Source organism: Phyllostomus hastatus, unplaced genomic scaffold (genome assembly GCF_019186645.2).
Source record: "Phyllostomus hastatus isolate PE091 unplaced genomic scaffold, TTU_PhHast_1.1 phas_contig_80, whole genome shotgun sequence".
In the NCBI taxonomy this organism is placed as follows: Eukaryota; Metazoa; Chordata; class Mammalia; order Chiroptera; family Phyllostomidae; genus Phyllostomus; species Phyllostomus hastatus.
The window spans coordinates 1,525,420-1,550,503 of record NW_025333960.1 but is presented as its reverse complement, the minus strand read 5'-3'; the positions used below and the strand labels follow the sequence as shown (position 1 = coordinate 1,550,503).

Sequence of the window (25,084 nt, the reverse complement as noted above, 5' to 3'; positions counted from 1 at the left end):
TCAGCGCAACACCTATTAAAGTACCCATGGCATATTTCACAGACATAGAACAAACACTTTAAAAATTTATATGGAAGCATAAAGGACACCAAATAGCTGCTGCAATATTGAGAAAGAAGAGTAAAGTAGGAGGGATCACAATACCTGATATCAAACTGTATTACAAGACCGCTATAATCAAAGCAGCCTGGTATTGGCATAAAAACAAGACACATAGATCAATGGAACAGAACAGAGAGCCCAGAAATAAACCCAAGTTTCTATGGTCAATTGATATTTGACAAAGGGGGCAGCAACATAAAATGGAGTAAAAATAGCCTCTTCAACAAATGGTAATAGGAGAACTGGATAGCTACATGCAAAAAAAAAAAAATGAAACTCGAGCACCAACTTACACCACACACAAAAATGAATTCAAGGTGGAAAAAAGATTTAAATATAAGTCGTGACACCATTCAAGTTGTAGCAGAGAACACATGCAGAAAAATCTCAGATATTTCACACAGCAACATTTTCACTGATATGTCCCCTATAGCAAGGGACATAAAGGAAAGAATAAACTAATGGGATCTCATCAAATAAAAAGCTTCTGCACAGCTAAAGAAAACAGTATTAAAATAAAAAGAGAACCAACCATATGGGAAAACATATTTGCCAATGATACCTCAGACAAGGGTTTAATCTCCAAAATATATAAAGAACTTACACAACTCCACTCTAAGAAGACAAGCAACCCAATTATAAAATGGGCAAAGGACTTGAACAGACACTTCTCCAAGGAGGACATACAGAGGATCCAGAGACACATGAAAAGATGCTCAATATCACTAGCTATCAGAGAGATCCAAATTAAAACCACAGTGAGATACCACTTCACACCAGTCAGAATGGCCATCATAAACAAAGCAACAAACAGCAAGTGTTGGAGAGGTTGTGGAGAAAAGGGAACCCTATTGCACTGTTGGTGGGACTGCAGACTGGTGCAACCACTATGGAAAACAGTATGGAATTTTCTCAGGAAACTAAAAATGAAACTGCCTTTTGACCCAGCTATTCCACTGCTAGGATTATATCCTAAGAACCCTGAAACACCAATCCAAAAGAACCTATGCACCCCAATGTTCATAGCAGCACAATTTACAATAGCCAAGTGCTGGAAGCAACCTAAGTGCCCATCAGTAAATGAGTGGATCCAAAACCTGTGGTACATTTACACAATGGGATTCTATGCAGCAGAAAGAAAGAAGGAGCTCCTACCCTTTGTGACAGCATGGATGGAACTGGAAAGCATTATGCTAAGTGAAATAAGCCAGGCAGTGAAAGACAAATACCATATGATCTCACCTTTAATGGAAACCTAATCAACAAAACGAACAAGCAAGCAAAGTATAGCCAAAGACATTGAAATTGAGAACAGGCTGACAGTGACCAGAGGGGAAAGAGGAGGGAATTTCAGGGGGAAAGGGGAAGGGTTTGTAGGAACAAGTAGAAAGGACACATGAAAAAAAACTCGGGGGGAGTTGTTAATGGGAGGGAGGTGGGGTGGGCTGGGGCAGGTGTGCTGGGATAGGAGTAAAATACAGAAAACTACTTGAACAACAATTAAAATAAAATAAAATAATTTTTTTAAAGAAAAGATTAGCCCTGGCTGTCGTAGCTCAGTGGATTGAGTGCAGGCTGCGAACCAAAGTGTCAGGGTACATGCCTGAGTTGCAGGCCATGACCCCCAGGAACCGCACATTGATGTTTCTATCTCCCTCACTTCCCTCTCTAAAAATAAATAAATAAAATCTTCAGAAAAAAAACACACTTTAAAAAAAAAGAAAAGTTTAAACAGATAGGATTTGTCATTTTTAATAATGTGTCCTTTCACCCTCCTGGCTGATCTTCAGTCGTCCTGGCACTCTGGCAACTCGCGCAGGTGCAGAGCGACCTTCGGAGCTGTTGAGTGCCTGGCACCGGTACAGGAAGGCGTTGGCAGGCGCAGACAGGTTCCCAGTGCTTGGAGGGCGTGGCTCCCCACCGCCTGGGCTGTGAGGGCCAGTAGATGTCACCTCAGACGACCTGCCAGTGCCCTCCCTCCTGTACCCTCTGCTAGGCGCGGACCTTGCCCATATTAGGCAGTGTGGGTCAATCACGCCCGTCACCACCTGCCAGCTGCCTGCTTGCCCTGCGCCCTCGGCACTCCAGAGCGTCCTTGACAGCCACCAGGCCTGGCGGCCCCTGTGAACGGAAAGAGACCCTATCTCAAACTGAGGCAGCACTCCCCCCCTGTGAACGGAAAGAGACCCTATCTCAAACTGAGGCAGCACTCCCGTAAGTACAGAGTGATGGGGAAACGTGGGGCGTCTAGTCTTGTCTTAATGTAGCACTTCCCTTGAGTCACCCTGGGGCCAGCTCTTGCCAGCAGGGCTCAGCTTAACAGTACCCTCCTGATAGAGACCATCTCTACCCTGCTAAGACTCTCTGTGACATTATTCAGTTTGGTAGCCCTGGCATGGTGCTCTCATTTTCAGAATGACTTGATCATTTGCCTCCCTACTAGACTGTAAGCTCCAGAAAGGTAGAAGTACACCATGTCTCTGTTCCAAGTTGTCTTCCTAGCACCTTGCATAGTGCCTAGCACTTTAAAAAGCTTGAATAAACATGGAAAGTATCCCCAGGCAACTCTCTTAACTTTATTTTTTAAGATTTATTTATTTATTTTTAGAGAGGGAGGGAGAGACAGAGAAGGAAAGAGAGAGAAACATGGATGAGAGAGAGAAATATTAATTGGTTATAAGCACCCCCACTGGGGACCTGGATGCCCAACCAACTGAGTGAGCCACAAGGGTCAAGGCCACTCTCTTAAATTTAAAGCCAGGAATGTAATTGCCCTGCAATTCCCTCCCCCTCCACAAAACTAATAACCTACAATGCATCTTAAAGCTCTTTGCAAAGTGTAAAGCATGGTGAAAGACAAAACATTGTGAACTCAAAGGAAAGAAAAAAGAAGCATGCCTTATTTAGCTTCATCATCCATATACCTGGCCATTATTAAGCATCTGGAGTGAGGGATGATTATTACTATTAAATGAATCCGGCATCTGTCCATACTAGTGGGAGACTCAGAGTACATTTTAGGATTGTGCCTGTGTTCTGAGCCATTTTCTACCAGTGTCTGCACAAGATGGTAATGCTGAAGCAAATTAGCGTATGGGGATGTAATGGTAAAAACCAGGTTTCACAAACTTAAATGGCTGTAGGATAACTAAAGAAGCAGTGGTGAGAAACGCAACAGCATAGGGAGAATTATAAATGATAACTGGGGGCTGGGGAATATGTGAATAGACATGCCATCAGAGAGGTGGCAACTGGCTACTCAAGTCCTGCACATTGTTGTCACCATGGGAATTAAGGGCCCACTGTTACCATATTGTTCATTAGTTTCAATAGATGCTGGAATGTTTCAACTTTGCTTGTTGACAACTATTAATAACTTACAAAAAATAGAAAAGTCTGTGAGTAGCCAATGTGTGATCTCTGGCTTCAGTTATTCTCTAAGAATGGTAACCAAATTCCTAAAAGCACATGGTGACTGGGAATTAATTTTAAAAGTAGGAGTGAGAAGTGGGTGTCACAATGCATCAAGCTACAGGCAAGGAAATCAAGTTAATGATTCTGGGTGATTTATTTAATTTGGACAAAAAGATAGCAAATTAAATAATTGAGCACAACTTTTATATGTAGGAAAAAAATCTCCAATATAGTGGTTTATTAACATGTACAAAATGTAAAAGAAAAAAGTTATTATAAACTTGTAATTTAGGACTATGCAAAGCATTCACTTAATTGCAGAAAGCATATTGAACAATGTTAATGTGCCAAGCATCATTACAGACAGATATTAAGAATACAGAGATGATTAAGACATGAGCGTCCTACACTTAATGTCTTCATCATTGAAATGGGGGGGGCAGGCATATGCATAAATAAATTGCAACAACAGCAGTACAACCATTATAGCCAAGGTGCAGCAAGGAAAGGCAGAGAAGTCCTCAGTGAGGAAGTGGTATCTGAGCTGAATGTTGAAGAGTCATTTACATTTTTTCAGGTATAAAGTCATGTATGCATTGTTAGCAGTTCACCACTACTAAAAGATTGAAAAAGGAAGGAAGGAAGGATGAGGCAGGAAAGATCAGGAGGTGCCAGATTGTGAAGGGCCTCATAATGCCTGAATGAGGTGTAGTGTTGCTGAAAATGGGCTCAGGATAATTTTTTAAAATATGGAGTAGTGATTTTATACTTAAAAGTGTCAACCAATGTCCTTCCATGCCAACAAGAATCCCTAATTTAGTGCAAAATAGCTCAACTGTGACAAGCACAGCTGTGAAAACAACACAGCTGTGAGGCAGCCCTGAGGGCAGGCCCCTCTTTAGCCAGAGAGCTAGATTGCTCTGCACCTCAATTGTCTGCTCTCCTTTGCTCCTTGATGATCTACTTTTCACTGCTGCTGGTCTGCTCCATTTTGTGCCAGTCTGCTCTGGCTTGTACTGGTCTGCTTCACTCTGCTCCTGCAAGAGATCTTCAATGTTTCAGCTCAGCCAGGGAAATGAAGTGTTCTGTCTGCAGTGGAAAAGGAAAGTGATCTCTCAGAGCCAGAGGGGAGCTGGCTATATATAGACAAAAGCCCCTCCCACCCATCCCAAATTGGTCTGTCCTAACCCAAATAATTTTCAGTTTGATTGGTCCAAAAGACACTGTCCTGATTGGTTAAAATAGAGCTGTTCTGGTTGATCAGAGCTGTGCAGCTCCAATTGGATGGGGAAAGCTTCAGTCCTATTGGTTGAAATAAGATTCCAAGAACTCCTTTATAAGGGCTGGTTCAGATGGTGGAAACACAGTGTAGACAGGCAATTCAGGTTAGAGGCAGGCAATTCAATGCAGGCCTCTCTCTGAAATGGGGTTTGCATGAGAGGCCCCTGTGTAGAAAGGGCTGCTAGGCTCCAGTTTTGTTTTGTTTTGTTTTGTTTTGTTTTGTTTGTCCACTTAACCACCAGGAGGCCTTCTTAACAGGTGTCTTCTTTTTCAGGGTTTACAATAGCCACAAACTTACAGAAGGATTTTGTTTAAACATTGGAACTTGGACATGCTTTTCTGATATGTTGAAAATCATACTTTGGTTGGCTTCCTCAGCTTGCCAACCAAAGTCTTTGAAAGGGAATTTTAGACAGATTAGGATTTATGACCCTGTACAAGTCATTTCTGAGGTCTTCAATTTTTTCATTGATAAAATTCAAAGCTTTGTTGTTGATCAACTATCATTTCATATTATAACCTATCACCACACAGAACATTTCGATGAGGAAAAAAACACACTAATTCAGGAAATCCAGTAACTTCTTTTCCCACCAAAGCAGGAGCAGGAAGGAATTATTTCTGCCCCTCCCCCAAAACAGTTCTCATTCAGACTAGATAAGTAGGTTATAAGCTTTTGTATTTTCCAAACACATACATTGAACTACATACACCTTGACAACTTAAAAAGGAAGTTTATTATGTAGCACTCTGTATGTGTGTGTGTGTGTGTGTGTGTGTGTGTGTGTGTACGTACATGTACATACACATAGACATGTTTACAATGTGGGTTAGGTTTTCAAAAGGTATAAGGTATCCTGATGTTATAAATTTTTTTGTTTTAAACTCAGTTTACACAGTATTTAAGACATGCAAAAAAGCATAAAGAATAATTATGTATTGTGTACCCACCATACAGCTGGTGGAGTTAAAATTGAGTATGCAGTTAAAATTCCTTGTCACCCTTCTGCAATTGCATCCCCCTCCTTCCTTGCCTCCTGATAGGCAACCACTATCTTTAATTTCATGTTTATAATGACCCTTTATTTCCTTATATTCCACTACAGTTGTGTGTATCCTTAAAGAATATATACTTTTTTAACTTTTTATTTTGATATAATTTCAAGTTCACAGGAAAGTTCTAAGAATAATATAAAAAACTCCCATATACCCTTGACCAGATTCACCAATTGTGTCTATTTACTTTGTCAGGATTTATCATCTATGTTTACTCTATTAGAATATATAATATTGTTTTGGATATTTAAAACATAGTATCAATGGTATGCAGCAACTATCCCTCTACATTTTTTCACACATTATTATGTTTGTAAAATTCACCCATGTTGATACATGTAGCAGTAGTTAATTCTTTTTTATGCTGTGCAGTATTCTCTTGAGTAAATACACTATAGTCCGTCTGTTCTATTAATGGCTATTTAGGTTATTTCCAAGTTTTTGCTTTTTCAAACTGTCCTGCTATGAATTTAAACTACTTTTGACTTCAGCAAAATATGGAGGCATGGTCATATATCAATTGTTTTTTAGAAAAAGTAGTAATTTTAAAGATAATGTAAAGATTATAAAGTTAAACATTGTAAAGGCAAAACATTGGTAGTTTAAGTAAATGCCACAGTAAAATTTATAGTAGTGCAGTCTCAGAACTAACTATACTAGACACAAATATAATTGCATTTTGGATTTGCAAAGTAATTAGGCTTTATTCTTGTGATTCATATTTATCTTTGCTACTCATTTTTCTCCACTACTATGGGTAATATTACTATAAATGCACCAGTTCAGTCCTCTATAAAGTCAAACAGAGAATAACTACCCATCGATACCACTGAAAACATTTACACAATTTTGTTTTGCTGATGAAAGGAGAATGTCCTCTATGCCCCCATTAAAGGAAAAGTTACTCTCAATTCTCTTCTATGTATAACCTGTGTCTCTACCCATAAGCAATTTGAATATGGACACAAACATTATTATTATTTGAAAATTATTTGTATAGGTATCCTGCCTCAACTTTATCAAGCAAATTTTACCAAGCAAGTTACATATTGTGTACATGCATGGTCAGCTTTAATTTTCTCAATTATTCTTATATAATTAATAAAACTAATCTTAGGTAAGAAAATGGAAGAGACTAAGAAACTCGCTCATGTTACTAGATAGTAGAGCAAGGATTCAAATTCAGGCCTCAGTTACCCAAGCCAAAGCCTATGTATCTTTTTAAAAAATATATTTTATTTATTTATTTTCAGAAAGAGGGGAAGGGAAGGAGAAAGAGAGGGAGAGAAACATCAATTTGTGGTTGACTCTCATGTGCTCCCTACTGAGGACATGACTGGCAGGCTAGTCATGTGACCTGACTGGGAATCAAAATGGCCACCCTTTGGATTGCAGACCCAGTCTCAATCCACTGAACCACACCAGCCAGGGCCAAAGCCTATGTTTCTAATTTCTGCTCTACACTATTCTATGCCACTATAAACTTACAATAATTTCTGTTGGATGCTCAATCTAACTACTTTAGTTATATATATTATCCCTCTTTTACAGATGAAAAGACCAAGTTTTGGAAAGGTTAAGTAATTTTAGGATTACAGCAAGTAAGTGGCTAAACTGAGATTCAAAACCAGGACTATTTTACATCCAAGCCCCACTTGCAATACCAATATCTTCTGTGTACCTTATATATCCAAACAACAATGCTGAAAATGTTTTTTAAGTATGGTGGCTAATTTAACTGCCCATGTAATTTTCAGGATTTTTATCACTAAATTCATTTGGTCTATAAGTCCATTTCAATTAGGGTAGCTTTCAAGAGTTGTATAAAAGGCAGTTGGAAAAAAGGGATACTTAAAAGATCTAGATGCCTGTCTTTAAAAATTCATAAATATTTCCTCAGAATGTTTGAAACAGTTATTTCTTTTTTAAAAAGTATTTTTGTTGTTGGAGCCAATGTTTGGGTCATAGAAGCTGCATTCAAATAAAGTATTTAAGAAATTGATTATTTAGGAAACTTAGAGACAACCAGATGATCTTTTTAAAATAGAAATCTGAGCATTCTCCTTCTCAAAACTCTTAAGCTGGATTTAAGCAGATAAGTGGTGATTAGGCACCCAGGCAGGACACTCATAATCTAGAAAATGGATTTATTTACAATAGTAGAACAGGAATAGTTAACCTGCTACTTATTTTTATATGTACACCATGAATTATGAATGAAATTTATAATTTTAAATGACTTTTTAAAATATATTTTATTGATTATGCTATTACAGTTGTCCCATTTCCCCCCTTCACTCCCCTCCACCCTGTACACCCTTTCCCACCCATATCCCCCCCTTTAGTCATGTCCATGTTTCATACTTATAAGTTCTTTAGCTTCTACATTTCCCATACTATTCTTACCCTCCCCCTAGCTATTTTCAACCTACAATCTATGCTACATATTCACTGTACCTTTTCCCCCCTCTCTCCTCCTTCCACTCCCCTGTTGCTAACCCTCCATGTGATCTCCATTTCTGTGGGTCTGTTCCTGTTCTAGTTGTTTGCTTAGTTTCTTTTGGTTTTGCTTTAGGTGTGGTTGTTAATAATTGTGAGTTTGCTGTCATTTTACTATACATGTTTTTTCTGTATCTTCTTTTCTTAGATAAGCCCCTTTAACATTTCATAAAATAAGGGCTTGGTGATGATGAACTCCTTTAACTTGACCTTATCTGAGAAGCACTTTATCTGCCCTTCCATTCTGAATGAAAGCTTTGCTGGATAGAGCAATCTTGGGTGTAGGTCCTTGCCTTTCATGACTTGGAATGCTTCTTTCCAGCCCCTTTTTGCCTGTAAGGTTTTGTTTGAGAAATCAGCTGATAGTCTGATGGGAACTCCTTTGTAGGTTACTGTCTCCTTATCTCTTGCTGCTTCTAGGAGTCTCTCCTTCATTTTAATCTTGGCTAATGTAATGATGATGTGCCTTGGTGTGTTCCTCCTTGGGTCCAACTTCTTTGGGACTCTCTGAGCTTCCTGGACATCCTGGAAGTCTATTTCCTTTGCCAGATTGGGGGAGTTCTCCTTTATTATTTGTTCAAATAACTTTTCCACTTGTTGCTCTTCCTCTTCTCCTTCTGGTACCCCTATAGTTCAGATGTTGGAACGTTTAAAGATCTTCTGGAGATTCCTAAGCCTCCCCTTGTTTTTTTGAATTCTTGTTTCTCCATTCTTTTCTGGTTGGATGTTTCTTTCTTCCTTCTGGTCCACTCCATTGATCTGAGTCCCAGTTTCCTTCCCATCACTACTGGTTCCCTGTGCATTTTCCTTCATTTTACTTAGCGTAGCTTTGATTTTTTTCATCTAATTTGCGACCAAATTCAACCAATTCTGTGAGCATCCTGATCACCAGTGCTTTGAACTGTGCATCTGATAGGTTGGCTAGCTCTTGGTTGCTCAAAAGGATGAGTCCTGGGGCATTGATCTGTTTTTCTGTTTGAGACTTCTCTCTCTCTCTCTCTCTATCTTTTTTTTTTTTGGTCTGGTCACTCCTGTTACGATGAGGGGCAGAGCCTTAGGTGTTCACCGGAGCTGGGCACCCCAGTCACTAGATTGTGATGTTGTATGTGGGGGCGGGGGTGGGACCCAGGGCAGGAGGGAACAATGGCAATAGGTTCGTTCTCCTGGGACCTCAGTCCCTTCTCTGGGATCCTGGGCTGCTCGCTCTGCCTGGTCCACAATCGCCGCCCCACTGGGTCCGCCAGCTGCCGCTTGCATACTCAGGGTCCACCTGCTGCAATCCTGTGTGCCCCAGATGCCTTAAGCACTCCCGGCCACCCTATGTGCCCAGTTCTCCCTGTTCTCCGCAAGCCACAACCCGCACCCGGCTGCTCCTCTCCGCCCCTCCTACCAGTCTGGATGAGCGGGTTTACTTTAACTTCTTGGCTATCCAACTTCCATTCAGATAAATTCTCTATCAGTTCTGGGTGTTATTCTACCTCTAAATTGTTGTTGTTCTAATCTTGGTTGTGCGTGGAGGTACGGTGTGTCCACCTATGCCTCCATCTTGCCAGAAGTCCCCTTTAAATGACTTTTTTAAATGAAAGGAAAATATTTCATAACATCAAAATATATAACATTCAAGTTTCAATATCCAGAAACATCAAACTGACATACAGCCATGCTCATTTGTTTATTTACTGCCTGTGGCTACTTTTGCAATGTAATGAAGAAGTTGAGTTGTTACTATAGAACCTGTATGGCTGACAAAGCCCTAGTTTGTTGACAATTGCACTACAGAGAGTGGTTAATAAGAGTACAGACTTTGGAGTCAGACAAACTTGGTTCAAGACAGTTCTTGCATCTGTATAATGTGACTATTTGATGAGACAAAGTAAACTCAAAAGAGTACCTTAGTGACTGTTGCCTTCTATCAATGAGAAATGAGGATAAATAGAGGTTTCTATGGCTCTTTTACTTGACAGTATAACAGAAAATATAAGAATATAACAAAAGTGCAATTTTATAAAATATATAATTGCAATTACCATCGGCAACCTTTTCTCAATATTTTTTACATATGCTACATATACTCATAAGGACTCTTGAGTGCCAATAACAGCAATCTCAATTAAAACTAGTTTAAATAATAAAAGGAATGGTTTGTCCTTCAAAACTGAAAAATACAGGTAAAAGACATGTTTCAAACTCCATTGCTCTGGATACCCTGCTTGTTCTTTATATTGCTCTCATACTGTCTTATGGAGACATCGCTGCAGCAGTGCCAGACCTCTCATCTGTATAACATATAAACACCCCCAACCATTGAACTAGAGACCTGAGCTTCACTCTAATTAGGGTAATCTCAGGTCTCACACCCATCCACGAACCTGTCATAGTAGTGAGGGGGATGAGAGTCAATCCCATCCCAATTTCACCAAGTGAAGGCCAGTTGGAAACCCAACATTGTCCACTATAAAGTGCTTTATAAGATATTGCATATAATGTGTTTATAAGAAAACAAACTCAAAATATACTAGTTATGATTCAATTTTAACCTCTCTTTGAAACTAATGTCACCTGTATATTTATTAAAATTGACATACTCAAAAATTCTAGCATTTTTGTCATAACATTACACTCCTCAGCATCTCATATCTTTCCTTGCAACATCAAGATCAACATTTTAGGAACTCATGAGTCTGACACAACCTTCAGTGTGTTAGATCTAGTGATTTTATCTGAAAGCTTCACTTGACCTTCCAGCATTATTAGTATTGATTTCCTTTGAGGGATTCTTGTATATCAGTGCAATACTAAAATTTTTAAAATATTTATTGCATAAATATTTCTTATAAAAGAAAGGTTTTATGCTTTTTAACTTAAAGTAACAACCGTCATCTGTAAAATTGATTGAGGTGTTTTTATGTATAATATAGCCTAGATAATATGATTTGGGCTAGTCATAAGGTATTGTAGGAAAATTAAGAAACATAATGACCTCTTAGCCCATAATTAAATTTTCTTTGTGAAAATCTTTTTTTAAAAAGCAAAAACCAAAGGTTCACTTTTAACCTGCAAATCCTTACAAAGAAAGCCTGTGGCTTTTCTTGAAGTAAAACTGAGCTATTAATGCCACAAAATCAGGCAAGGAGGGTTTTACTCCTAGTTTAAGTATACATATTCTCAAAATCACATGGTCATATCAATAGATACAGAAAAAGCATTTGATGAGGTACAGCACCCATTTGTGATAAAAAAAAAACTCAGCAAAGTGAGAATAGAGGAACCATCCCTCAACATAATAAAGGCCATATATGAGAGACCTACAGCCAACATCATACTCAGTGGGCAAAAACTAAAATCTTTTCCACTAAGATCAGGAACAAGACAAGGTTGTCCACTTTCATCACTTCTATTCAGCATAGTATTGGAAGTCCTAGCCACAGCAATGAAAAAAGAAAGAGAAATAAAAGGCAACCACATTGGAAAAGAGGAAACAAAAATGACATTGTTTACAGATAACATAATACTGTACATATTAAACCCCACAGACTCCACCAAAAAACTGCTTGACCTAATAAATGAATTGGGCAAAACAGCAGGACACAATGTCAATATCCAGGATCAAAGGCACTTTTGTTTGTTTTTGTTTGTTTCTTTTTATTTTTGTATTTCTTTTTTTAATTCTAATCATTGTTTAAGTACAGTTTTCTCCCTTTTACTCCCATTCCAGCCCACACACCCAACCCTCCCCACTTCCCTCCCATTACCACCCACCCCATAGTTTTTTTCCATGTGTCCTTTAAATTTGTTCCTGTAAACCCTTCCCCTTTTCCCCCGAAATTTCTTCCCCTCTCCCCTCTGGTCACTGTCAGCCTGTTCTCTATTTCAGTGTCTTTGGTTATATTTTTCTTGTTTCTTTGTTTTATTGTTTAGGTCCCTCTTAAAGGTGAGATCATATGGTATTTGTCTTTCACTGCCTGGATTATTTTGCTTAGCATATTGCTTTCCACCTCCATCCACGCTGTTGCAAAGGGTAGGAGCTCCTTCTTTCTTTCTGCTACATAGAATTCCATTGTGTAAATGTACCACAGGTTTTGGATCCATTCATTTACTGATGGGCATCTAGGTTGCTTCCAGCACCTAACTATTGTAAATTGTGCTGCTATGAACATAGGGGTGCAAAGGTTCTTTTGTATCGGTGTTTTAGTTTTCTTAGGATATAGTCCCAGCAGTGGAATTGCTGGGTCAAAAGGCAAATCCATGTTTAGTTTTCTGAGGAAGTTCCATACTGCTTTCCATAGTGTTTGTACCAGTCTGCAGTTCCACCAACAGTGCACTAGGGTCCCCTTTTCTCCACAACCTCTCCAGCACTTGCTGTTTTGCTTTGTTTATGGTGGCTGTTCTAACAGGTGTGAAGTGGTATCTCATTGTGGTTTTAATTTGCATCTCTCTGATAGCTAGCGATATTCAACATCATTTCACGTGTCTTTGGATCCTCTGTATGTCCTCCTTGGAAAAGTGTCTGTTCAAGTCCTTTGCCCATTTTATAATTGGGTTGCTTGTCTTCTTAGAGTGGAGTCCTGTAAATTCTTTATATATTTTGGAGATTAAACCCTTGTCTGAGGTATTATTGGCAAATATGTTTTCCCATACGGTTGGTTCTCTTTTAATTTTAATACTGTTTTCTTTAGCTGTGCAGAAGGTGTTTCTTTTGATGAGGTCCCATGTGTTTATACTTTCCGTTATGTCCCTTGCTCTAGGGAGCATGTCCATAAAAAAGTTTCTGCATGAAATATCTCAGATTTGCCTACCTATGTTCTCCTCTAGGACTGTAATGCTGTCACAGTTTATATTTAAGTCTTTTATCCACCTTGAATTTATTTTTGTATAAGGTGTAATTTTGCTGCTCGAGTTTCATTTTTTTACATGTAGCTGTCCAGTTCTCCCAACACCATTTGTTCAAGAGGCTATTTTTACTTCATTTTATTCTGCTGCCCCCTTTATCAAATACTAATTGACCATAGAGACCTCGGTTTATTTCTGGGGCTCTGTTCTGTTCCATTGTTGTATGTGCCTGTTTTTATGCCAATACCAGGCTGTTTTAATTATAGCGGTCTTGTAATACAGTTTGATATCAGGTATTGTGATCCCTCCTACTTTGCTCTTCTTTTTCAAAATCGCAACAGCTATTCGGGGTCATTTATGATTCCATATAAATTTTTGAAGTGTTTGTTCTATGTCTGTGAAATAAGCCATTGGTACTTTAATAGGTATTGCATTGAATGTGTAAATTGCTTTAGGTAGTATGGACATTTTGATTATGTTAATTCTCCCAATCCATGAACATGGTATATGATTCCATTTGTTTGTGTCTTCCTTCATTTCTTTCCTTAGTGTTATGTAGTTTTCTGAATACAGGTCTTTTACCTCTTTGGTTAGGTTTATTCCTAGACATTTTATTTTTCTTTTTGCTATTTCAAATGGGATTTTTTTTTCTTAATTTCTACTTCTGCTGTTTCATTGTTGGTGTACAGAAATGCCTTTGATTTCTGGATATAGACTTTGTATCCCGCTGTTTTGCCAAATTCATTTATTAGGTCCAGCAGTTTTTTGCCCGACTCTATAGGATTTTCTAGGTACACTATCATGTCATCTGCAAACAGTGACAGTTTTGTTTCCTATGTTCCATTTTGGATGTCTTTTATTTCCTTTTCTTGTCTGATCACTGTGGCTAAAACTTCCAGTACTATATTGAATAGAAGTGGTGAAAGTGGACAGCCTTGTCTTGTTCCTGATCTTAGTGGAAAAGGTTTTAATTTTTGCTCATTGAGTATGATGTTGGCTGTAAGCCTCTCATATATGGCCTTTATTATGTTGAGGAATGCTCCCTCTATTCTCACTTTGCTGAGTGCTTTTATCATAAATGGGTGCTGTACCTTATCAAATGCTTTTTCTGCATCAATTGATATGATCATGTGGTTTTAATTTTTGCTTTTGTTTATGTGATGTATTACATTTACTGATTTGTGAATATTGTACCATCCTTGCATCCCTGAAATGGAATCCCACTTGGTCATCGTGTATGATCTTTGTAATGTATTGTTGGATGCGGTTTGCCAGTATTTTGTTGAGGATTTTAGCGGCAGTGTTCATCAGCGATATTGCCCTGAAGTGTTCTTTCTTTGTTGGGCCTTATTTGGTTTTGGAATTAGGATGATGTTGGCCTCATAAAAAGAGATTGGGAGTCTTCCATCTTTTTGCATTTTTTGAAATAGTCTGTGAAGGATAGGGGTTAGCTCTTTCTTAAATGCTTTGTAAAATTCTCCTGTGAAACCATCTGGTCCAGGGCTTTTGTGTGTTGGGAGTTTTTTTTATTACTGCTTTAATTTCTTTTGCTGTTATTGGTCTGTTCAGGCTTTCTGCTTCATTTTCATTGAGTTTTGGAAGATTATATTTTTCTAGAAATTTGTCTATTTCACCTAGGTTTTAAAATTTCTTGGCATACAGTTCTTCATAGTATTTCTTACAATCCTTTGTATTTCTGTGGTATCAGTTGTAATCTCTCCTCTTTCATTTCTGATTGTGTTCATTTGTGTCTTCTCTCTTTTTTTCTTGATGAGTCTCCTTAAATGCTTGTCAATTTTGTTTATCTTTTCAAAGAACCAGCTCCTGGATTCATTGATCCTTAGAATTGTGCTTTTAGTGTCTATGTCATTTAATTCTGCTCTGATCTTGGTTATTTCCTTCCTTATGCTTGCTCTGGGCTGTTTTTGTTGTTGTTCCTCGAGTTCTTGTAGACATAGGATTAGTTTGTTTGTTTGAAATGTTTCTAACTTTTTTAGGTGGGCCTGTATTGCTATGAACTTCCCTCTCAGGACTGCCCTGGCTGTGTCCCATAAGTTTTGGGTTGTTGTGAATTCATTTTCATTTGTTTCCAGAAACCATTTGATTTCTTCCCTAATTTCATTCTTGACCCATTCATTGTTTAATAGCATGCTATTTAATCTCCATGATTTTGAGTGTTTTGGGGTTTTTTTCCTTGAGCATCAGTCCCTGGTGATCTGAGAAAATGCTTGGTATGATTTCAATTTTCTTGAAATTGTTGAGGCTTGGTTTCTGTCTTATCATGTGGTCTGTCTTTGAAAATGTTCTGTGAACATTTGAAAAGAATGTGTATTTAGCTTTTCAGGGATGGAGGGCTCCATATATATCAGTTAAGTCAATTTCATCTAGGGTATTGTTCAATGCCACAATATCTTTGTTGATATTTTGTTTGGAAGATCTCTTCATTTTTGACAGCAGGGTGTTAAAATCGCCTAGTATTATTGTGTTGCTCTCAATATCTTTCTTGAAGTCCTCTAAGATTTTCTTTATGTATTTGGGGGCTCCTATGTTGGGTGCATATATATTTATAATATTTATGTCTTCTTGGTGGATTCTTCCCTTGAGTATTATGAAGTGACTTTCTGGGTCTCTCTTTATGGGCCTTTTTTGGAAGTCTATTTTGTCTGATATGAGTATTGCTACCCCAGCTTTTTTTTTCCTGTCCATTTGTTTGGAAGATTTGTTTCCTGCCCTTCAGTTTCAGCCTGTGTAGGTGTTTTATCCTGAGATGGGTCTCTTGTAGACAGCAGATATGTGGGTCATTTTTTCTTATCCATTGAGCTATTCTATGTCTTTTGATTAGAGCATTTAATCCATTTACATTTAAGGTTATTTTTGATAGGTACATATTCATTGTCTTTTATCTACGTGTGTTCCTCTCTCTCGCTCTCTTTTCCTTCCCTTCCTTAAAGCAGTGCCTTTAGAATCTCTTGCAGAGCTGGTTTGGTGGAGGTGTATTCTTTTAGACTTCTTTTGTCTGGGAAGCTTCTTATTTGGCCCTCTATCTTGATTGCGAGCCTTGCTGGATATAGTAGCCTTGGTTGCAGACCTCTGGTTCTCATTACTTGGATTATTTTTTGCCCTCTCTTCTGGCTTGAAGTGTTTCCATTGAGAAGTCAGCTGTTAGCCTTATTGGGGCTCACTAGTATGTTACTTCCTTTTTCTCCCTTGCTGCCTTTAAGATTCTCTCTTTGTCTTGAAATTTTGCCATTTTAATTATGATGTGTCTTGAGGTGGGCCTCTTTGGGTTCCTCTTGATTGGGACTCTCTGTGTTTCATCGATTTGTATGACTTTTTCTCTCATCAAATTAGGGAAGTTTTCCATCATTACTTTTTCAAATAGGTTTTCTATCCCTTGCTCTTCTCTTCTCCTTTTGGTATCCCTATTATATGGATATTATTATATTTCATATTGTCTTGCATTTCTCTTAATCCCTCTTCATTCTTTCTGAGCCTCTTTTCCCTTTCTTCCTCTTTCTGTGTGTTCTTTTCTACTTTGTCCTCCAATTTGCTGATCAGGCCTTCTGCTTCATCAGTCCTACTTTTCATTCCTTCTACTGTGTTTTCAGTTCAGAAATTGTATTCTTCATTTCCTCTTAGCCCTTCTTGATAATTTCTATTTCCTTTTTCATGTTGATATAGTTTGCAGTGAGATCATTGTAGCTTCTCTGTAGTTTCTGGTAGCTCATTGTGACCTCATTGAGCTTCCTGACAATCATTGTTTTGAACTCCATATCTAATAGTTGAGTTGCCTCTATTTCATTTAGCATTCTTTCTGAGGCTTCCTTCTTTCCCTTCATTTTTGGATTATTTCTTTGTCTTCTCGTTGTTCCTGAGACTCTTCTTGTTAGCCTCTGTTTCTTAAATTGATCTGTTCTTGTTCTTGTGATTATGGTGTGAAATTCTGTGGTATTCTACCACTGAATCTGTGGTAGATTCAGTGGTGCAGTCTCCTTCATGTATCCTAGTGTTCACAGCTTCCCCGTACTCTTTTTTTGTGATCAGTTGGCGGAGTAAGGCAAAATGGTTTAAGACAGCAAGACAGTATTCTATAATATTTACATTAGCAGCCAGTAGGGAAGAGATGGGATATCCTTTGGCTACTTATAGTGTTAACTGTGATCTTCCACCCCACTAGCCATATTTTAGAAAGGATGGAAAGAAAGTAAGACTCTTATTTCAGATGAAAGGATTGTTAGTTGGATCTAAAAAGCTGTGAGGCTGTGGGAGGTCAGATTCTGATGTAGGGTGGGAATAAAGATTAGTAAATAGGAGTAGTGTGTAAAAAAATAGAGACAACCCCCACAATAACATAGTTCAGGAAATTGTGTAGTGGGCTGAGATCAAGGAGGGGTGTTGCGTAGTATTTAGAATTGTATTAGCTAGGTCTTATTTATAGTAGTATTAAAGCAACAGTCATGTGGCAGAATCTATGAGATCTAGATAACAAGAATAAGGAGTATAGAACCTTGAGAGGTGTACTAATGGAACACAAATGAAGGATAGTGAGTTATCAACACACTGTGACTGAGATAACAGGGGGAACCTATCAAATGACAGTGTAACAAGCCAAGCAAAGAAGATTATACAAAAAGAAAAAGAATACCAAAATACTATTAAAATAAAAGTGTCAGAAAAGTGAGAAAAAGATAATGCAAATTTGCAGTAACTTGCAAGCTCAATAAAAGGGAAAAAAGCAGAAGATGGAATGCAGGAGAGATAAATTTGGAGTGAAAGGAATAATACTAGGATGAAAGGAAGAGAAACATAAGAAATTGAGAGATATAAAAATAATAAGAATTAAAAAATAAAAAGTCACTTAAATAAACAAGGTAAAATCAAACAATGAACCAACAACAGCCAAAAAAAAAGACCAAACAAACAAATAAAAAAAAACCTCTTGTTGGTTTCTAACTGGCCAGACCAGTTTTTCTGCTCTTGCTGGATTCAGCAAGCTGAGGAGCATTTGAAATGCTTATCACTCTTCCCAGTCGGAACTCAGTCAGTCTCTCAGGTACTTTCCCCAGGGCCAGCAGGGAGCTCTCCTAAGAGCCAATCTGACTTTCCCTTGAAGAACCCTGGGCGCTCCGGAGCACAGTCTCCAGATCTCACTGCCACGGTCTCTGGGGCTCCAGGACCCCGCAGAGCTCCTGCGTCTTTTCTGGGTTCATGGTGCAAGCTCTGGGGATTGCAAGGAGATGCACCCTTTCCCCAGATTTCACCTTGGCGGGCTCTATGTTCTCAGGAAGCACCCGCATCTTTTCTGGATTCACGGTGCCAGCTCCGGGGATGGCTAAGGGGAGTGCACTTTCACCAATTTCCCCGTTGCGGGCTCCAGGAACCCCCGAAGCGCCGCATCCCTTCCGGGTTCACAGCTCGAAAATTGGGAATCCCAAAGGGGCGCAGGCTTCCCCGAGTTCACCACCGCAGGCTCCAGAAACCTGAGAACCCCTGCGCCCTTTCCTTGTTCCGGAAGTCTGGGTTTTCCACAGATCCACATTCCCACTGGGCTGGGGGTAGGTCCAGGCTACCCCTGGTCATTCAGGCTGGAGGCACCCCTCCCAGGGCTATGCGTGGGTGTTTGCAGCCCCTGCAAGATTGTCTCCCAGTCCAACTCCCCTCTCTGTGCCTTCAAGCAACAAGGTCTCCCCTGGTGTGGCTCAACCCCCATAGTCCGGGGAGGGAGCAGCGACTCCGCTCTCCCAGGTGCAGTGAGGCAGACCCAGGACACCAGGCCTGGTGGCTGCAACCCCCCTGGTCCCCGAGCTGATCCCTGGGTCCCTGTAGTCCTGAAGCAGTCTCTTTACTGTCTCGTTTTTCAATGTCCGCTATAATTTTTGATGTCCTGTTCTCATAAATGTTTCGGTAACCTAGGCCCCTTGCTCTGTTCCTCCGCCGATCTGCAAGTTTCTCTGCCCTGCACAGAGGTAGGGGATCATGCTCCCTCAAACAAAGCTGCCATCTTAGAAAAACCAAAGGCATTTTTGTACACCAACAGTGAAATACCAGAAACAGAAATCAGGGGAAAAAATCCCATTTTATATAGCAACAAGAAAAATAAAATACCTAGCAATAAACCTAACCAAGGAGGTAAAAGACCTGTATTCAGAAAACTACACAACACCGAAAAAAGAAGTTAAGGAAGACACAAACAAATGGAAACATATACCATGTTCAAGGATTGGAAGAATTAACATCATCAAAATGTCCATACTACCCAAAGCAGTTTACAGATTCAATGCAATACCTATTAAAGTACCAATGGCATATTTCACAGACATAGAACAAACACTTCAAAAATTTATATGGAATCATAAATGACCCCGAATAGCCGCTGCAATTTTGAGAAAGAAGAGCAAAGTAGGAGGGATCACAATACCTGACACTAAACTATACTACAAGGTCACTGTAATCAAAACAGCCTGGTATTGGCATAAAAACAGGCACATGGACCAATGGAACAGAATAGAGACCCCAGAGACCCCAGGTCTCTATGGTCAATTAATATTTGACAAAGGGGGCAGCAGAATAGAATGGAGCAAAGATAGTCTCTTGAACAAATGGTGTTGGGAGAACTGGACAGCTACATGCAAACAAAATGAGACTCAAGCACCAAGTTACACCATACACAAAAATAAATTCAAGGTGGATAGAGGATTTAAATATAAGTCGTGACACCATTAAAGTCCTAGAGGAGATTATAGGCAGGAAAATCTCATATATTTCATGCAGCAATATTTTCTAGGAGACTGATATGTCCTCTAGAGCAAGGGGCATAAAGGAAAGAATAAACAAGTGGAATCTCATCCAAATAAAAACCTTATGCACAGCTAAAGAAAACAGCATTAAAATAAAAAGGGAACCAACTGTAGGGGAAAACATATTTGCCAATGATACCTCAGACAAGGGTTTGAGCTCCAAACTATATAAAGAACTCACACAACTCCACTCTAAGATGACAAGTAACCCAATTAAAAAATGGGCAAAGGACTTGAACAGACACTTCTCCAAGGAGGACATACAGAGGGTCCAAGGACATATGGAAGGATGTCCAATATCACTAGCCATCAGAGAGATGCAAATTAAGACCACAGTGATATACCACTTTACCACAGTCAGAATGGCCATCATAAACAAAGCAACAAACAACAAATGTTGGAGAGGGTGTGGAGAAAAAAGAACTCTAGTGCACTGTTGGTGGGATTGCAGACTGGTGCAACTACTATGGAAAACAGTATGGAATTTTCTCAAAACACTAAAAATGGAACTGCCTTTCAGCCCAGCAATTCCACTGCTAGGATTGTATCCTAAGAACCCTGAAACACCAATCCAAAAGAACCTATGCACCCCAATGTTCATAGCTGCACAATTTACAATAGCCAAGTGCTGGAAGCAACCTAAGTGTCCATCAGTAAATGAGTGGATCCAAAACCTGTGGTACATTTACACAATGGGATTCTATGCAGCAGAAAGAAAGAAGGAGCTCCTACCCTTTGTGACAGCATGGATGGAACTGGAAAGCATTATGCTAAGTGAAATAAGCCAGGCAGTGAAAGACAAATACCATATGAGCTCACCTTTAATGGGAACCTAATCAACAAAATAAACAAGCAAGCAAAGTATAGCCAAAGACATTGAAATTGAGAACAGGCTGACAGTGATCAGAAGGAGGGGGAGGGGATAATGGGGGGAAAGGGTGAAGGGTTTACAGGAACAATTATAAAGGACATATGGACAATAACAAGGGAGGTGGAAATGGGGAAGGGAGGTGGGGAGGGCTGGTGTGGTAAGGAGGGGTGGGGGGAAAGGGAGAAAATTGTACTTGAACAACATTAAAAAATTTTTAAGTATACATATTCTCTGATTGGCTAGTTTTTTATTCAAATTTAGGTTTCCTTTTTGCAATCATACTTTTTATTATAGTTTTTCCACTACCATATTGGCTAATTGTTGTACTTTCTTTTTATATGTCTTATAGTTGCCATTATATAATTAAATGTTCCTATCATGTTTAACACTTGTTTCCTGAAAATAACTTTAATTTAGCACTGGAAAAAAAAATACCATGCCTTATAAAGACACATGAGATTTCTAATTCTTTACAGGATCACATAGATTTAGAAAATGTGGAAATAAGCCAGGCAGTGAAAGACAAATACCATATTTTCTCAGTATAATGGGAACATAATGAACAAAACCATCAAATGAGCAAAACAGAACCAGAGGCATGGAAACAAGAAACAGACTGACAGTCATCAAAGGGAAGGAAGAAGGAGGTTAAGAGGGGAAATAAAGGAAGGGGTCTAATCAACTAACAGGTATAAATGACCCATGGACATGGACAACAGGGTGGGGATTGACTGTGGGAGCAGGAGCAGGGCAAGGAAGAGCAACGGAAGAAAATTAGGACAACTGTAATAGAACAACAATTAAAAAAGAAAAGAAAAGAACGTGTATAATCTTTACAGCTGACAAATTTTGTTTTTACATTTTTGAAATTACACCTCCCCTTCTTTCTTAAACTCCTAGTACTGACTTTTCTATCATCAATATTTATCCTTATTGCATGCAACTTATAGCCAAGTAGAAAGAGTGACAGAGACTTGAGATCCCCTCTTCACATAAAGGTTTCTGACTTTAGAAATGTCTTTCATTAAATCAAAACAACTAATTAACTTCTGTGAAACAGCCTATTTCCATTACTCTAGGAAAGGTGAAGATGAGATATCTAGGTTAAAGAGACTTTTAACTAGACTAGTGCTTTTTAAGTCAAGAAGCCATACATACAGTTTCTGCTACTATGAAATAGGGGAAAAGAGAAGCTGATTAAGGAAGGAAGAGAAGAAACCAAATGACTTTTGTGTATTTTCTAAGTTTAGGATGATTTAATTGGAAGTTTCAAATATTGTGAAGCCCCAGGTCAGCAGACATTGGGTTGTGCTTTCCAAAGCATCTGTTTTGAATTATTTGCCCCAAAGCAAAGTTTGAGAAGAATTTTAGGAAATTTTTTTCACCCATTATACATGGCCCATGGTTGTGATTTTGTGAAAATACATCTGGGTGCATTTTGGGGGAGGCACACATAGCCTTTTTTGTTATGTTGCATCTCTTCAGAGAAAATGTTACCTAATTCCTATGTACCCTCAGTCTGCCATATAGCTGTATTTGATAACGGGAAGTGGAATTCTAAAATATTCCCATCTTATCACTTCTGTTTCATTCACCATGGGAGGGAGGACTTTCCAGACCCCTAGAAAGGCCTCTGCAGCTGATTAGGAAAATAAAAATTTACTGTTTATACAATTGATGTTATTTTAAGATATAAAAAGTAGTTATCTTGAAGTTAAAGTATTCTATTTGGAATGAATAATATTTTTATAAATACTTCATAGAACTAATGCTGCATTTTAAATAATGTAGAGAATTTTTTCTTAGAAAAAAAACTGCTTCTTTTCTTTCCCTCAGGATTGCTATATCTCGTGTTGCTTTGTGAGTAATCTGATATGCAAATAGCCCCTCAAGAATCAAGCTAAATTTGAAGACAACTTAGAAACATTGAAGAGTCTATCATGGAGTACAAAACTGATGGAAAAGAAAAATACCAACATAGCTTAAATTTACTGAATAAAATTAAGAACATGAAAGAATTAGCAGAAATGATTGATGTAGTAATCATAGCAGAAGGAGAGAAATTTCCTTGCCACAGACTGATCCTGTCTGTTTTCAGTCCTTATTTCAAAGCCATGTTCACCTGTGGGCTACTTGAATGTGCTCAAAGAGAAGTCATACTTTATGACATCACAGCAGAAAGTGTGTCAGTTATATTAAATTACATGTACAGTGCAGTTTTGGAGATCAATAATGCCAATGTACAGACTGTAGCTATGGCTGCCTATTTTATGCAGATGGAAGAAGTCTTTAGTGTGTGTCAAAAATATATGATGGACCATATGGATGCCTTCAACTGTGTGGGTATCTATCATTTTGCAAAGCAGATTGGAGCTGAAGATTTATCTGATCAGTCAAAGAAATATTTATATCAGCACTTTGCTGAGGTGAGCTTACATGAAGAAATACTAGAAACTGAAATGTACCAGTTTCTAATGCTTATTAAATCAGATGACCTTAACATATCCAGAGAGGAGACCATTTTGGACTTAGTTCTGAGATGGGTAAATCATAACCAGGAATTGCGCAAAGAGCATCTTGTTGAGCTTTTGAAGCAAGTAAGACTGGAACTTATAAATCCTTCTTTTTTAAGACAAGCCCTGAAAAGAAACACAATGCTTCTATGTGATGCAAATTGCATTGACATAATTCAAAACACATTCAAAACCTTCAAGAAACCACAACAGCATCCTCTAAATCTTCGTTATGGCATGGAGACTACTAGTCTTTTGCTTTGCATTGGCAATAATTCTTCAGGAATCAGGTCAAGACATAGGAATTATGGGGATGCCAGTTTTTGTTATGATCCTGCATCACGGAAGACCTACTTTATCTCATCTCCCAAATATGGAGAGGGTTTAGGATCTGTGTGTACTGGTGTTGTCATGGAAAACAATGCTATAATTGTGGCTGGAGAAGCAACTGCCTCTAAACTCTCTAGACAAAAGAACAAGAATGTTGAAATCTATAGGTTTGTATCTAGCACTGTATTTATGTTTGTTTTAATTACCTTGCTTTGACATTAGCAACAGTAGAAAAAAATACTGCTGAAAGAGTGATCACATCTTAAATTATATGTAATCAAAATTACCCTGTAAATACACATTTTATGTATTTTACATATGTAAAATTCATAATTAAATCACCCATACTTAAAAACCTTTGTTAAGAACATATAATTTACATAAGCTAAATATATATATGTTTTAATTTCATTGGATATCTTTTCATTCTTTTCTTATTTATCAGTACGCTTTGTTTTTGAAGAGTTTGATATAACTTTTAACTGGAAGAAAAATTTACTACCATTGACTCCTTTGAACTTATTTATTTTAGTTACTACTCCAAAGTAGTGATTTTTTCTCAAACAAAAATTACTAATTATCTGTCACATTGCATTCTGTATCCTTAATGTGTGGATCTTCCCTAAACCTCCAATAGTATAAAATGTTTGTAGCCTAATAAGAGTGCTTCACCCCTGGAAATGTAAGAGGAAAAAGAGTGTCTGCTAAGAAGTAGCATATCACCTAGATCTTGTATATGAGGACACATACATTTGTTTACTATTTATTCAGCAAGTATTCAGCTTTTAAATCTACTTGGGTAAATAATAAATATATACATGAAATACATAATAGATAGTAAAGCTCTCCTTCAATATCTTTTTCCCCTCAGTTCCCTCTTTCCAGAGTTCATTATGAATTTTCAGTCAGAAAGCAATGTTTGTGAACAGTAAAGTTAGGTTAAAGAAATAATTAAGAGATCTACTCTTTCTGTCATCTCCTAGTATCTCATTATCTGTTTCAAGCTATAGGCCTGTCCCTTTTTCATATTCATCCTTTGTGTACATGTTTCATCTTCTCTAGTAGAGAGAAGGGAGGGAATGTAGAACACTAGATAAGACCTGGACCTATGCCCATTGTGGCAGAGCATGTCACTCAGTAGAAGGAGCAAGGTTCTTCAGAATTACCATGGTTTCAACTTTTTTTTCTCTTTTGGGATATCAAATCTTTTTTTATATATTTTATTTATTTATTTTTAGAGAGGGAAGGGATGGAGATAGAGAGAGAGAGAGAGAAACATCAATGTGCAGTTGCTGGGGGTCATGGCCTGCAACCCAGGCATGTACCCTGACTGGGAATCGAACCTGCGACACTGGATATCAAATCTTAAAGGAAGAGGGAGCTTTGGCTTT

General features: G+C 38.4%; 1 protein-coding gene across 3 annotated transcripts in view; it reads left to right on the top strand.

Moving 5' to 3' along the window:
• Positions 1–2,134: 2,134 nt before the first annotated feature.
• The window catches only part of KBTBD12 (kelch repeat and BTB domain containing 12), an 88,848-nt gene continuing 65,898 nt past the window's right edge, over positions 2,135–25,084 (top strand). For all 3 annotated transcript variants that reach the window (XM_045850263.1, XM_045850262.1, XM_045850261.1), the window contains exons 1-2: positions 2,135–2,316; positions 22,687–23,860. In XM_045850263.1, the coding sequence (XP_045706219.1) occupies positions 22,791–23,860 (1,070 nt within the window). In that variant the 5' untranslated portion in view covers positions 2,135–2,316; positions 22,687–22,790. The remainder of the gene's footprint in view (positions 2,317–22,686; positions 23,861–25,084) is intronic.